Source organism: Sycon ciliatum, chromosome 6, assembly GCF_964019385.1.
Source record: "Sycon ciliatum chromosome 6, ocSycCili1.1, whole genome shotgun sequence".
Lineage (NCBI taxonomy): Eukaryota > Metazoa > Porifera > Calcarea > Leucosolenida > Sycettidae > Sycon > Sycon ciliatum.
The window spans coordinates 2688732-2703320 of NC_088648.1; the positions used below are offsets into that span (position 1 = coordinate 2688732).

A 14589-nucleotide genomic window follows, 5' to 3' on the forward strand; every position below is an offset into this window, starting at 1 on the left:
CAGCCAAGTCCCAGGCCATGACTATTGACCATCACCGCCCCGCCTGGGACCTCCCAGCAGTACAGTTTGCGGGTGTCCCCCTGAATGGAGAGAGTAACCTCAAGCTTCTTGGGGTAACCTTGGACAGCCAACTTTCCCACCGCAACCACCTCCGTACGCCAGCGTCTCGGGCTTCTGCGGAAGGCCTCGCCGCTCCTGGATTCTCGCAACCGAGCTACAGTGTACCGTGGGTTTGTACGCCCAGTAATGGAGTACTGCCCATTGGTCTGGATGGGCGCAGCAGATTGTCACTTGCAGCGACTTGACCAGACGCAACGCTCAGCCCTCCACTTGATTGGCCCCGGCGCAATGCTGCAAAGCCTGTCTATCCGGCGCATGGTAGCTGTGTGTACCTACATTTACAAGCTACTGTGCTCCAATCCTACCAGCCCACTTCGTCAGCTCTTGCCTCCCTCTCAAGCCCCCCGACCAGCCCATGTTCGGCCCACTTGTCTCTCTCTCTCTCTCTCTCTCTCTCTCTCTCTCTCTCTCTCTCTCTCTCTCTCGTCCGTCTCAACATGCATAACTACCAGCTTGAGACAGGGCTACCTGTCAATAGCCGGGAAAGTTGCCGTAGAGCTTTTCCCGCCTGTGCTGTCCCTGTATGGAATGCCCTGCCACCCGCCGTCCTCAGCCAGCCACCTGACCGGAAACGGCTGCAAAGTTTCAAAGTGTCTGTCTTCCGGCACCTCCATGCCCAGCAATGGCACTGGGCCACTGACACTTTTTAAGGTGTATGCACATCTGCCCACACACTGCTGCATATTGCCATACGTCTCATGCCCTGCTCACTCTTTTCTCTGAATCTGAATGTGCACCCTTACGCATTATATAATTATACTTTATTTAGTTCTCTCCCCCTCTCTTGCCCCCAACTCTCCCCGCTCTCTCTCTCTCATTTTTTTATTATACTTTATTTAGTTCTCTTATTTAGTTCTCTTGCTCCCCCACCCTCCCCGCTCTCTCTCTCTCTCTCTCTCTCTCTCTCTCTCTCTCTCTCTCTCTCTCTCTCTCTCTCTCTCTCTCTCTCTCTCTCTCTCTCTCTATCTCTCTTTCTCTCTCTCTCTCTCTGTCTCTCTCTCTCTCTCTCTCTCTCTCTCTCTCTATGTCTCTCTCTCTCCCTCTCTTTCTCTCTCTGCTATTGGCGCGCCTGGTTGTGATGAAGCCGAGACCCAAGGTCGGCAGAGCATCCCAGACCACGCCACCACTCCCCTTATTCATGGCTCACACATGACGGGTTTACTGGGCTCTAGTAAAAATATATTCTCTGTGGAGTGTTGTTCACGATAGGCAAATTGGCTGGTGGGTAGAAGCTGTGCTGATTCGAGATAGGCAGTGAGCTGTTTCTTTACAAATGCCTCCAGAATACGGGAGATGATGGGTAGCAGGGAAACTGGGCGGTAGTTTGTAGATGAGGTTGGATCGCCACCCTTAAACAGAGGGGTGACATGTGAGGATTTGAAGGTGGAAGGAAGGTGGCCTGTTCTCAGCGAATAGTTGATAATTTGGTGAGATTGGGTGCCAATATTGAGGAGAACTTGTGGAGAATTAGGCCAGGCACACCATCACTGCCAGTCGCCTTACTTGGGTCCGCAGGACTCGACGGCAGAAACTGCGACTAGCTGGAAGGCAGAGAAACCACATTGTTGGGTTGGTCCCAAGGGAGCTTGAAGAGTGGTGGGACGCACTGGGTCATGTACGACACTACCAAATGTTTCACTGATTTCCTTTAGGGATGCCTGTGGGACCTGGGCTTTCTTTTGACGGCCAGTTACAACATTCAACACTCTCCACAGTTTGCGCTGGTCAGTCTTCGGCATTGTTCGGTGAAGAACTGGTTGCGCAGCTTCCTGTCGAGTCGACGGGCCATGGCCCGAGCTTCTCTATGCTGATCACGCAATTGTACATTCGCTTGATCTCTCATGAGGAGCCGGTGTAAATGATTGCGTTTACGAACTGCACCCACAAGCTCATCAGTCAGCCAGGGATACAGGCGGCGTGCGCGTTTACGCTGGGGTGCTGTTGGTGTTTTTGTGGATAATGTTGGCGGCGGCGCCGCCGGCAATGTTGGTGGTGGTGGTGGTGGTGGTGGTGGTGGTGGTGGTGGTGGTGGTGGTGGTGGTGGTGGTGGTGGTGGTGGTGGTGGTGGTGGTGGTGGTGGTGGTGGTGGTGGTGGTGGTGGTGGTGGTGGTGGTGGTGGTGGTGGTGGTGGTGGTGGTGGTGGTGGTGGTATCTTTTTGCAGGTGTATGTACGTATGTATGTATGTACAGTCAGACCTCGTTAGGACAAACTTTGCACTGTACATACAATATGGCCTCGACTATTGAAAAATAGTGTACCCAGCACGACCCAGACTCCCTGCTTGCCCTCAGTGGTTACACATTGCATCGGCAGACCGGCCACACCGCCAAGGTGGAAGAGTGATTCTCTACGCGAACGACACTATACCTCATGAACTCGTCCCTACAACAACCCCAGACAGCTTTGACCTATTATCGCTCAAACTGTCAGTCAACGACACCACCATTACCGCAACATGTGTCTACCGACCACCCCGTTGCGACCATCGTCTGTTCTGCCAGCACCTTGAGGAACTGATCCGAGGCATACCAACAACGCAAAGATTATCCTCGGTGGTTTCAATACGCTGCTTGGTGCCGCCGAATGACTCCGCATGGAGCCGCCGAATTACTCCACATGGAGCCGCCAATTACTCTGCATGGAGCCGCCGAATGACTCCGCTTGGAGCCGCCAATGACTCCGCTTGGAGCCGCCAATGACTCCGCATGGAGCCGCCAATGACTCCGCATGGAGCCGCCAATGCCTTCCGCATGGAGCCGCCAATGACTCTGAGTAGAGCCGCCAAATGCTAAATATATATAGATGCATAACCAGTTGAGAGCATCTATTCCATAAATCGGCACTCCCAGAGCGGATCACAAAGTGCAGCTATCTGTGAAATTTGTAAGCAGCTTTCCACCTTCCCGCTTCTCTGAATATCGAGTCGGGCAGCTGATTCGAAACAAGTGGCCGGTGTATAACGCCAGGCCATAGCCACAACTGATGAGCAAGATTCTCGCAGTTGCTGTAAAGCCGATCGATTGGCATCCGCAGCTGATGCCGCTAGCTTTCCCAGGTGCTGCCACAATTGCAAACCACTCTTTGCGATTGGCTGGTCTGCTTGATTGACTGTCCATCGCCCTATCCCCGGTCGCTATTGTTTGCGCACCAGCCAAGTGCACCACTTGCATCAGTGAATAGCAGCAAGTTGGGGGACGGCGTCCACTTAGGGTGAAGGAAGAAGGACCGGCCGTTCTACTATTCCAGGAGCTCGGGCCATCAGCGAAGATATTTGAGGCACTCTTCGGAGAGCTTGATCAGGTAATACGGCTGCCGGTACCAGTTGGCAAGTGACCACAATCTGCAATGTGCGTCCTGGGACTATCACTCTTGTAGCAAACGAGAGCTTTCCCAGAAGATACTCGAGTTGACATTGGGTAGTTGAAGCTGTGTGGAGAGTGGCCCGTAGGAGGTGGTGAAGCTTGGCAAGTTCGTCCATCGGCAGACTGATGTGAGCGCGTGGGTGTCCAGGATGACGCCGATAAACGTCAGGACGTGGGCTGGACCCTCCACTTTTGCTGACGCCAGAGAAACACCGAGGTATGTAAATGTGCGGCGCCGAGTAGCGAGTTGCTGGCAAGCTAACACAGGTCCAGAGCATACATCGAGGAAGCACTTTTGCTGACGCCAGAGAAACACCGAGGTATGTAAATGCGCGGCGCCGAGTAGCGAGTTGCTGGCAAGCTAACACAGGTCCAGAGCATACATCGAGGAAGCACTTTTGCTGACGCCAGAGAAACACCGAGGTATGTAAACGCACGGCGCCGAGTAGCGAGTTGCTGGCGAGTTGCTGGCGAGCTAACACAAGTCCAGAGCATGCATGGAAACGTTTGTCGAGGTATTTCCCGTAATGGGAAGATGCCAATAACGTCAGGACTTGAGCTGGACCCTGGACCCTCCACTTTTGCTGGGGCCAGAGAAACACCGAGGTATGTAAACGCTCGGAGCATGTGGGAGAACTGGAGCTATCTAGTCTCGTTATCACCCCTCTTCGCCCACCACAACACACCAGCGCAAACGGCAGCCTCTTGGTGGAAATGTATGAGTCACGAAAAATGCAAGTAGGAAAAGGAGAGAGAACAAGAAAAGAACAAGAACACAAAATCACCAGCACTTTGGCCAGGAAAAGATACGTCTAACATGGCATCCAAATTGGCGGCAGAGCAACCGATAGAGGCCCGTCGTGGCTGAAGCTGCTATTGCAGCGACAGCCATCACGGCCACCATTGAATGCAGAAAATAGATCTGAAAACGAAGTCGAGCAACAGCAACTCGAACGAAGCAACGAAAACAACAAGACCAGCTACGCGACTACGCGCAGCAAGCATAGGCATAGCGATGACATCATTAGTCACGCGTGAACACAGAATCTAGCATGCGCATGCAGCCTTGCAGGCGCTGGTGAAATAAATAATGAAGTCAAGACGCAAATAAATAACACAACGAGCGATCGTTGCAGGAAAACAATTCCAATAAACTACTTCAAGGAAAGATGAGAAGTGAAACGACTAGCACTAGAAGAAATAGAATAGAATATAGAACAAGGACAATGGAAGCGGACTACGGATGAAGCTACAATGAGGTAAGAGGCATGACACACTGATGACAGATGTCACCACAACAAATACATAATCGAAATGTTTGTCTACACACACATTGTATCGTCACACTACACACATTGTCATATTGTCACACCTCCCCCTGGTGACATCACATCAACAGTTAACGACGGTACAGGGCGTAGCAGGCGGTCCGGCAAGTCCGGCAGCTGCCGGACAAATATTCGGCCAAAAGAAAAAGAAAAAAGTAGGAGCTCACACATGTAAGCAGCTCAGGATGTCCTCCCATGGTGTGCGCAATAAGTAGAGGTAGTGAGGTATATAAGCAAGTATGTAGAGGTAGTAGATTCTACATGGTAATAGCAAGAGGACACTACAACATCGAGTGATTACTTTGAAGTTTGAACTCTAGTTGTACTCAAGTACATGTCATGTACATGTTGTTGCGAATACCATGTACATAGATCTATGTGGGTGTTGTCCTCTACTTTATGACCTCCTGCCATTCCTTCTTTGCAATGTCCTTTCTCCTCCTCCAAGGGACCAAAGGTCCGTTTTTGGTTCTTTTATCACGTGCGGTTAGATACTGTTGCTATGCCTTCATAGGCTTCAACAAGTTCTGTTTGGACGGACACAACATGCTGATGCCCTCTTTCCTGACTCATGCAGAACATCCTTCTTCCTTTTCTCGCCCTATGTCACTCTGCATGGTCACAATTACATACATGTACATACCGGTACACGTACAATCATGTACATTTTGTACCTGTACAATGTACATGTACCATCATATGTAGAAGTGTGGGCTTGGGGGGGGGGGGGGAGGCATCGAGGTCGGATCTTGCCGGACCAACCAAAATGGGGCTGCTACGGGCCTGCGGTAACGAATAGGAGGAACAAGACCGGCACTGTTGCGAAGACGATGACCACCAACTTGAAGTGGTTGGGCTGGCACATGAGAATCAGAATCACTAGTACTTGAAGCACATGCATCATCATACTCAGGCACATTCACACTTGACGGCTTAATTAGATCAATATTGACAGTCTTCACAGAATGTCGACCGTTAGTGTCTCGAACAATTACAACAGTTGATGGAGACACAACACTATCAACTGTCCATCCGGACTCGTACGGCGCTGTTCGCTTCTGGCGGCGATCTCCCTGCCGCAACATCACCGAGAAACCAACACTGTAGGGGTTCACACACTCAACAGGCTGAACAAAATCAGCAGAGGACAACTCACTTTCCACGTAGTCTCGCACAACAGCCACTTTACTACACAAGCTATCAAGCCATGAGGAACCCAGCCACGCATGGCTTCACTTGGGGAAACACCAAGCGCAGAGTGGGGACGAATACGTTAATAGTACAAAAATACATTCGAAGCAGACACCCAATCGTCGGATTCTTGCACAGTCTTGCGAATTAAATTCAGCAAAGTCCGGTTAAAATGCTCGACACCACCTTGACTTTGCGGATGACGCACTGCACCATGTCGCACTTCAACACCAAATGCATCATACAAAGACGTAACTACCTGATTGACAATTTCTGTTCCATTGTCACAACGTACAACTGCCGGGGCACCCCAGCGGGAACATACATCCACAAACGCAGCTGCTACAGACGGACCATCATGGCGAACCAATGGGACAACCTCGACCCACTTAGTAAACATATCAGTACAGACAAGAACACAATGATACCGGTGGCTTCTATTCGGGCCCAACTCAAGGGTATCGAGCTGTACTACATTCCACGGACCAGATGGAATAACCGGACGTGTTGGCTCAGCAACAGGCCCATGCTTCGAATTAGCAGCAGCACACACATCACACGACTGAATCAACCACTGACAAACAACAGCCATATTCGCAAAATAACAACTCGCACGCAACAGCTTCCATGTGGTCTCCCAACTGGAATGACCGCTCACAGCATGGGCATAACACACCACTCGCTGCTGCAATGACTGAGACACAACTGATACAACACGCACATCATTCGGCGGCACCTTCACACTACGATACAAGTAACCATCATCAGATATAGACAACTGAGACTTCAATTTCTTAGATACCGGGTCGGAAATCTCACAACCATGACGCACAGACTCAATCACACTAACAACAACAGGATCAGACTTCTGCGCATCAAGAATGTCCTGTAACACCATAGCACTCACAATCTTCGGGGGTGCAGAGACAGCAGCAACTACATCTGGCTTGGCTGATTTCTTCCAGCAGCGGATGAACAAATCTGGGACACGCGTCAGCTTGTCAGCCTTGTTCTGCTGGGACGGTACCCGCTCAATGATGACGGACAGCTTCGCGGTCGCGACAATGTCGTCGATGAAGTTTAGTCGTCGGCGAACCAACACTTCGTTCAAACAGGACACCTTGACACGCCGCTCATTGTTCAGGCACGACTTCACCCAGCCGTACACGGTCTTGGAATCAGTGACAAGACGGATATTGCTGGCGTTCCATTCGACTGCCGTCGAAAACCCACGGATTACTGCTTCCAATTCTGCGATGTTGATATGTGTCTTCTCGTCGGCATCACGAAGCCAAGACTTGTCCTCCGTGACTTCACCACCAACTTCGGCAACAATGCCATATGCGACATCAGACGCATCGCACCACACGGTGAGCTGCTCGTCCTAATCGGTATTCATCCCCCAGATCATTGGAATTCAATTTGAAATCAGCAATTATGGGAATCCATCTTTGTACCAGTGGACACTAAATTAGTATGGCGCGCACACTGAAAGTGCAGGTAGGTACCGGTAGGTGCAATACAGCGCATATGTAGAGTAAATGAGTATTTGACTATAATAATTATTACGGTACAGCAATGTGGTGTGTGTACAAGCACTCATCATACACATTCCATATGACATTCTGTGTTTGGGTAGATCTCTACGCTATGCGGCACACAGGCAGTACACACTATGTACACGGCAAATTGGGCAATCACTTTCGTTGTCGTCTTCCAGCCTGCGTTGTGAATACCATCAGGCAAAGATATCCAAATCCTGCACCACCACAGCCTTCTCAGGAGGCTTCCACCTGGAATTTGGCAGGGAAACGCGCTTCTCCAAGGCAGGAACATCGAGGTTGCCATTTGCAACCGCTACCACCTCCCACATGAGTTTGTCAACATACTCATAGCTCTTTCTGTCGTATAATTTTCTAGTTGGCCACAGTTTTCTTTATGATTTGAGAACTGGACTTTATACCTTCCTATCGCAGTCTTTTTGGTTGTGCTGTGGCGACGGTTGACATTGACGTCGTCAAGAGCTGCGAGATGTGAGTGTCCAATCATCCCCAGAATTGAGAAATGAATGCGTTTGAGAACGTAGTTTGGCATGACACGGTGATATACCTGCATGGCAAAAAGAATGTGGAGAAACACATTTGCTTAGACAATACACTGCGGTATGAGAAAATGGGAACTTCACCGTACAGGACGACTCATATCCACGCAATCAACTTACACTGGTTCAGTTTGGCAGGATTGGTGAGACAGTTCGTCGTGCATGCTACCTGCACATCGCAAGCAAACAGTTCTGTAATCTTCGTACTTGCTGGGGGTCTGTCTGTTTGCGTCCCAGTTGATGACAGATGTGCACATTTTGAGTACTGGTATACGCAAAGTTACTGGGGTAATATCGTTCATCAGCTAGCTGCAGTCGGAGTTGATGGGGTGATGTACTTTTCTGATCCTGATGGAACGTATCTCGCCCTGCTTTCTCAGTTGCAGCTTGTTGAGTTCGCTTTGCTGGAGGCTCACGGTTCAGAGAGCACTGGTACACTGATGAGCGCTTTCCTGGACGTCGTACTCGTCAAAACTCAGCTCTCAAGTCCCTCTGGATCATAAATGCAGCGAGCAAACAGAGCTCGTGCTGCGAAAATAGGCTTGAAATTTTCACGACGCATTGCAACATCTCGACGCTTTGCCAGGTCTCCATCCTTTGGGAATCTGAGAAAACTAACCCCAGGAAGATGATGTGATACTGGCACAACCAACAACACAACAATTTGGCATCGCAGCGGCTCAGGCGACTTGGCAAACTACTTTCTGAAGTGACTTTCGTCCTGAAGAAAGTGAGATTCAAAATCCAAGTATTTTCGCACCATGCCACAATGACGTCACACATACATTGGTATGGGGGCGTGGCTAAAATTGAAATATCTCAAGAACGCTTTCTCGTAGAGACTTCGGACCAAGACCATTCGACTCAGCACCCGAAACTCTACAGGCTATCAAATTTTCATTTTTTCGTGGAGTTCCCCTTTAAAAGGGCGCGTGGCCACGTGACTCGCGCATGCGTGCAAGTTGGGCCAGCTCGCTGGGCTGGCTGCTAACTCTCGTTAGCATGCTAACGCTCATTAAAAAAATAAAAAGCGAAACTTTAAAGGGGAAGTTAAGGCAAAAATCAAAATTTCACCAGTTGTAGTCTTCGGGGTGCTGAGTCGAATGGTCTTGGTCCGAGAAAGCTGAGACGCTCCCTTCCTACTTGAATCCCAATCGAACTCGCGCACTTCCACCGAAACTGGGTGACTGCGCCCTACTAGATGGGGATTTGTATGCAAAATGCCACTAAAAGCGCCATTTCGTTCTTATAAAAGCACGGATGACCGCGATTGGCCCATATGTTGTTGTCTTTTGGACGCTGAGTCGACTGGTTTTGGTCCGAAAAGGCTGCGATGCAGCGTTCCTCCTTTATTCCCAATCCAACAGGGTTGAAGAAGCGGTCACGTGCTCCTGGGTGCCCACATCACCTGGTCACCACGCCAGCAGGTGACAACTTTCACACCAAGGTTCAACTCGAGTGACAGGACTGCACCCAAAAAAGGTCAAAACAGGCTGTAAGTTGTACCCTGCAGGCACGGTGACCAGGTGACTGGTGTACGCAGGAGCACGTGACCGCTTGTTCAACCATGTTCGATTGGGAATTAGGGGCGAACGCTGCATCGCAGCCTTTTCGGACCAAAACCAGTCGACTCAGCGTCCAAAAGACTACAACATATGGGCCAATCGCGGTCATCCGTGCTTTTATAAGAACGAAATGGCGCTTTTAGTGACATTTTGCATGCAAACCCCCATCTAGTAGGGCGCAGTCACCCAGTTTCGGTGGAAGTGCGCGAGTTCGATTGGGATTCAAGTAGGAAGGAAGCGTCTCAGCTTTCTCGGACCAAGACCATTCGACTCAGCACCCCGAAAACTACAACTGGTGAAATTTTGATTTTTGCCTTAACTTCCCCTTTAAACATATTCAATCTGCCTAGAGAAGAAGAGTCAAAGCTCTGGAAACTGTGAAATGATTTCCTCGCGCAACTCAGCTTTTTCAATGGCCTGATCAATTTCTGATTTGACCGCAAACACTTCTTTCCATGGGAGCTTGAAACGCTCCAGTATCTCTCTCTCTCTCTCTCTCTAGGAGAGATGGTCCGGCATTATCAACCATTCTGAGTAGGACCTGGTACGAAACATCGTCTAACATTACTTCTCCATCACTGCATCAGCTCAACCGCCACCACTGGACTGCCTTTTTACACTCTTTTTATTGACGAATAAACAAGAACACGGAAAACGACTACATCTTGACAAGACGACAGACCAAAGACTAGCTCACACAGTTTCGCGCATGCGCACAACACCACCAACCAATGACGCGTGTCCACAGCGACCAAGACGAAACAAACACGTGACACCAAATCTACCACATTAGTACTCTGCATTGTAACCTTCATTTCGGTTCCGCCCAGACATGTGATGGTTTTGTCAGAGAAACCCTTTAGACGAATACAGGTAGCCTCCCTTTAATTCGAACCTCAAATTGCCAGGCCCTGACTTCGAATTATCCAGAACTTCTAATTATCCAAATGCAGCCCCATGCACTGATATGTATGTCAAAATGCTTGAAATCGCTTGCTGAATATTTTTTGCACATTTTTATTTGCATCAACGAAACATAGGTACGGGTCATGTACAACGGATCATCAAAACACTGGATCGACACAAAACCATTTTGACATCTTCTAGTGAAGAAGTTGTCAGTCACTGCAGCTTTCCTGAAACAATTTCAACGGAAAAGAACTGCGCTGCCTAATCGGCGTCATGAAAGGCCGTTGGACAGCAGCACGTCGTTCTGAAGAACGGAAGTGGAGCAAAGGCATAGACAATATTTACGACAATAGTGTTGTTGTGCGCCAACATCTCCGCGCACGAGCTGGCGCGGTAAGAAAGGCCATCGAGATCCGCGAAGAGAGTCAGCCACCAGGAAGAAGTCGTCTTCAATCAAACCTTTGCAATTTGCCTCGCACGGGCTTGAATCAAATTTCGAGAGAAGGTGGGTTTCTTGAACGCTATAGTCGATCCTGCAGCGGTCCATCGATCGATTTTTGAGCTACTCTTGGCTAGAGAAGGAGAAAAGAATGAACTTCGAATTACAAGGATTGCAACTCAATCTCACTTCGAAATAAGCGTTCAAAGGACATAGCCAATGTACTGTAAACAGCTCTTCTGTACGAAGACTGGGTTCGAATTATCCAACCGGTGCACTTTTCGTACTTCGAATTATGCATTCGATTTTGACTTGAAGTGACTTGCAGAAGATCGGTACGACGAAAAAGTTCGAATTACACGGAATGTTCGAATTATACCGTATTCGAATTAGAGGGAGTCTACCTGTAGTGGGTTTGCAAAGGTTTGAAACTACACCTCCCAGTTTCTCAAAATAACGCTTATTCAGTATCGGACATTTGGACAGACAAGGTAATCTTGCACTTGTACACGTTTCTTACTCAAGGAAAAGACCATGGATATTATTTGAGCATGCGATAAGAGGAAGAACAGAGCAAAAACTACAAATCATGGGGTAGTGATATTACTACTCGAAGTATATAATTATATTATGCGTAATGCAAGACATAACAACATTCAATCAAGAAGACAGAGGACATAGGAGCCTGATTGGAGTTTCTCATGACGTAGGACAGCCACACAGAGACACTTTGCGATTTTCTGAGTATTTTAAATACCGTACGCACAATGCACATTTCAATTTGTGCGATATCAAATTTGTTTGTGATCTGCCACATCGAGCGGAACAAGATCCTACTCACAAGCTTACCGACGGTTAGGCTGCCGACATGACTGGACAAATGATCCATGGCTTCACCAGACGCCAGAAGTTGGAAACCATATCCTTTGCCGCGACGTCTATCTCCAAAAAGAACTCCATCTTCGTTTAAAAAGGCTTTAAATACTCCATATTCAACCCAGCTTTGTCATCTCGCGCTTTCTCAAATCGAATCATTTTTATTGTTGTGGCAATTGCAGGGTAGATCCCTGCCACTACTTCAACAGGGTTTCACTTCAAGGCATGCCTGGAACAAGCCATATCGAGGTTGCAAGCTACCCCTCTTAGCAAGAAAATTGAATTTCAATGGTAGAAGGTATACTACGAAGAGAATGTCAGAATGTATGGTTGCCCGCACGATCGTTCAACAACCTACAGCATTCAAACTTTGCAGGATGGTTACCACCTACATGTTAGGCATGGCACCACAGGGTTTGATGTCATAGCTGACATACAAAGTCACACACACAACACATTCGTGTTCACAGATACTAAATTAGTGGACGTCGTCATCTTCTTCCCGCTGGTCTCAAATGTACTGTGACGTGCTATTTCGCCTGACATGGAGAGACCCGCAGGCCAAAACACAAAGACGAAACAGGACTATCACAGCAAGATGGCCACGCGGGCCATCAACGGCAGTCTCTGAAGCATTTCTCACCATGAATGTAATTAGTAGGTAACAGTGGGGCATGCGCGCGTAGCACTAGAACACTCGACACAAAACATGAATAGAAGGAAAAAGCGGGAACTTGAAAACAGAAACGAAGGAACGCCCGAGTCACCTCATCGATCAAAGTGATGGGGATGCCCAAACACATACGTAACACAGGTACGAAGTTAGAGCAGTCCAAGACAACTCGACTGTGAGTAACAGTGTTGGAAACAGAGTAACCGTGTTGGAAACAATGAGTGACTGACAGCTAAGCTACCCATACCAAGATGGAATGCACTGCGGACATGCGTAAGCCGGCAACAAATAATACGAAGCATGCAGCAAGATAATGTCCAACGAGAGCAATGCGCAGCCATGTTGACATTGCAGCGAGGTGATTGAAGTCTATAACAGTTGTGGCGGCGATGTTAGCAGTGGCAGCGATTGTGATGAACACAACAATGAAATTGGTGTTGCTTTTGCTGCTGGGCAAGTTTCTGTTCTATCTTTTGCAGCTGCGCTCTGCTGTTTGTTCCTATTGATGTGATTGGTGCTGCACTATCGCTGTTGCTTCTCTCATTGTCCTTGTTATTATCATTGGAGCCAGCGCAAGTGAAAAGGGACCTTATCCCGCGGCACATGATTTTGAGAAAATCGCACTTGAAGTGAAATTTGGTGTTGATACTTTTCACTGGTTGTTGTTTTGTTTCTTGTTTCCATGGTTATCAGTGCTTTCATGTTTGTGATTTTGAATATTTGTTTGAATGCAGGTTGCTCGCACGCTGATCTTGGAAACGTTCAGGAGATCGCTGACGCCACTGGTGAAGTAACATGCACCTATGGTGCATTCAAAACGCTCTCGTCACAGAATGCCAACTGTGATATCAATGGAGGTGGATCTCAAGCTGGAAAATGGCAGTGGACTGGTAGATGCATACGTAAGGAAGCTGATAAAATGCTGTGCAATCTATGTGCATGATGTCCAGTTGTTTCTCCGAAACTCAGAATATGGAAATGCATTTGTCGCATCCCTGCGCTCAGCGACCGGACCCATAAATCACTGTGTTGTCACCACTCGCCTGTTCACACATGTTTCAAGACAGCCTCCTGAATGATTCAACACACCATCACAGTATCAACAACACCCATGCAGCATTTCCGAGGGAAATCAGGTCACTCTCCAGATGAGGACTCGCAGGAGTACAAAGTTGCCTTTGGCCATCACGCATTCAAGCCATCTGCATTGCCCCTGGGAAATAGTTCTGAGCAGCAGGACCCACAGGTGGAATGGGCGAATGAGGCCAGCAGGCGAGAATTGGCCAAGCATGCAGCCAAAGTTGCAGCACAGCGCTCCAGGAAATCCAGTGCATGAACAGTTGTGTGGCACAAATTCATTGCATATTCCAATGTCCTTTTACAGGTGCAACTATGTATGTTCTCTGCCCTGGTCTGTCTTTCGTAACAGTGCCCACAAGTATTTTCTTAAAGGTTCGTTTTACTTTCTTCTCCTTTTTATGATGTCAGTGTTAAATCCGCAAGCACAGCCTTTCACTCCCTCTCACATAAATTCTGCTCCTTTCAGTACTAGGCATCAAATCCCTACTTACCCGCAGAGCCCCGTGCAACACACCCGAGTCTCTGGATGCATCACTGCAGCGTTCATTAACATCTGTAGCTTATGCCGTAAAACGCGCAAAATCCGCAGCTTCTTGGAGACGCGGAATATTGCTGTCCTTGGTATCGCTGAAACCTGGCTCAATGAGACAATTAGCGACGGAGAGCTACATATACCTGGCTATTCACTTCTAAGGCACGATCGATCAACCGGCATGGGTGGTGGTGTTGCGTTTTACCACAAGGAGAGCCTCATAGTCAGTCGCCACAGAGAAGCCGAACATACCGACATAGAAAACATATGTAAAGCCCTACGCACCACACGCAAAGATCGGGTGCTTTTAAACTGCATGTATCGCCCACCTTCTGCAACGGCGGACTTCTGGAGAGCCTTCGAGGACACCATAGAGAGCATGACCTTTCAAGTGGAGGATAGATTCATTGTC

At 48.6% G+C, this 14589-nt stretch overlaps 1 protein-coding gene across 1 annotated transcript in view; it reads left to right on the plus strand.

Moving 5' to 3' along the window:
- Positions 1-14589, plus strand: part of LOC135819162 (uncharacterized) — a gene marked incomplete at its 5' end in the record, with an annotated part of 333212 nt that overhangs the window by 111709 nt on the left and 206914 nt on the right. Inside the window, 1 exon segment of the mRNA XM_065332321.1 lies at positions 13300-13467. Coding sequence (XP_065188393.1) covers positions 13300-13467 — 168 coding nt within the window.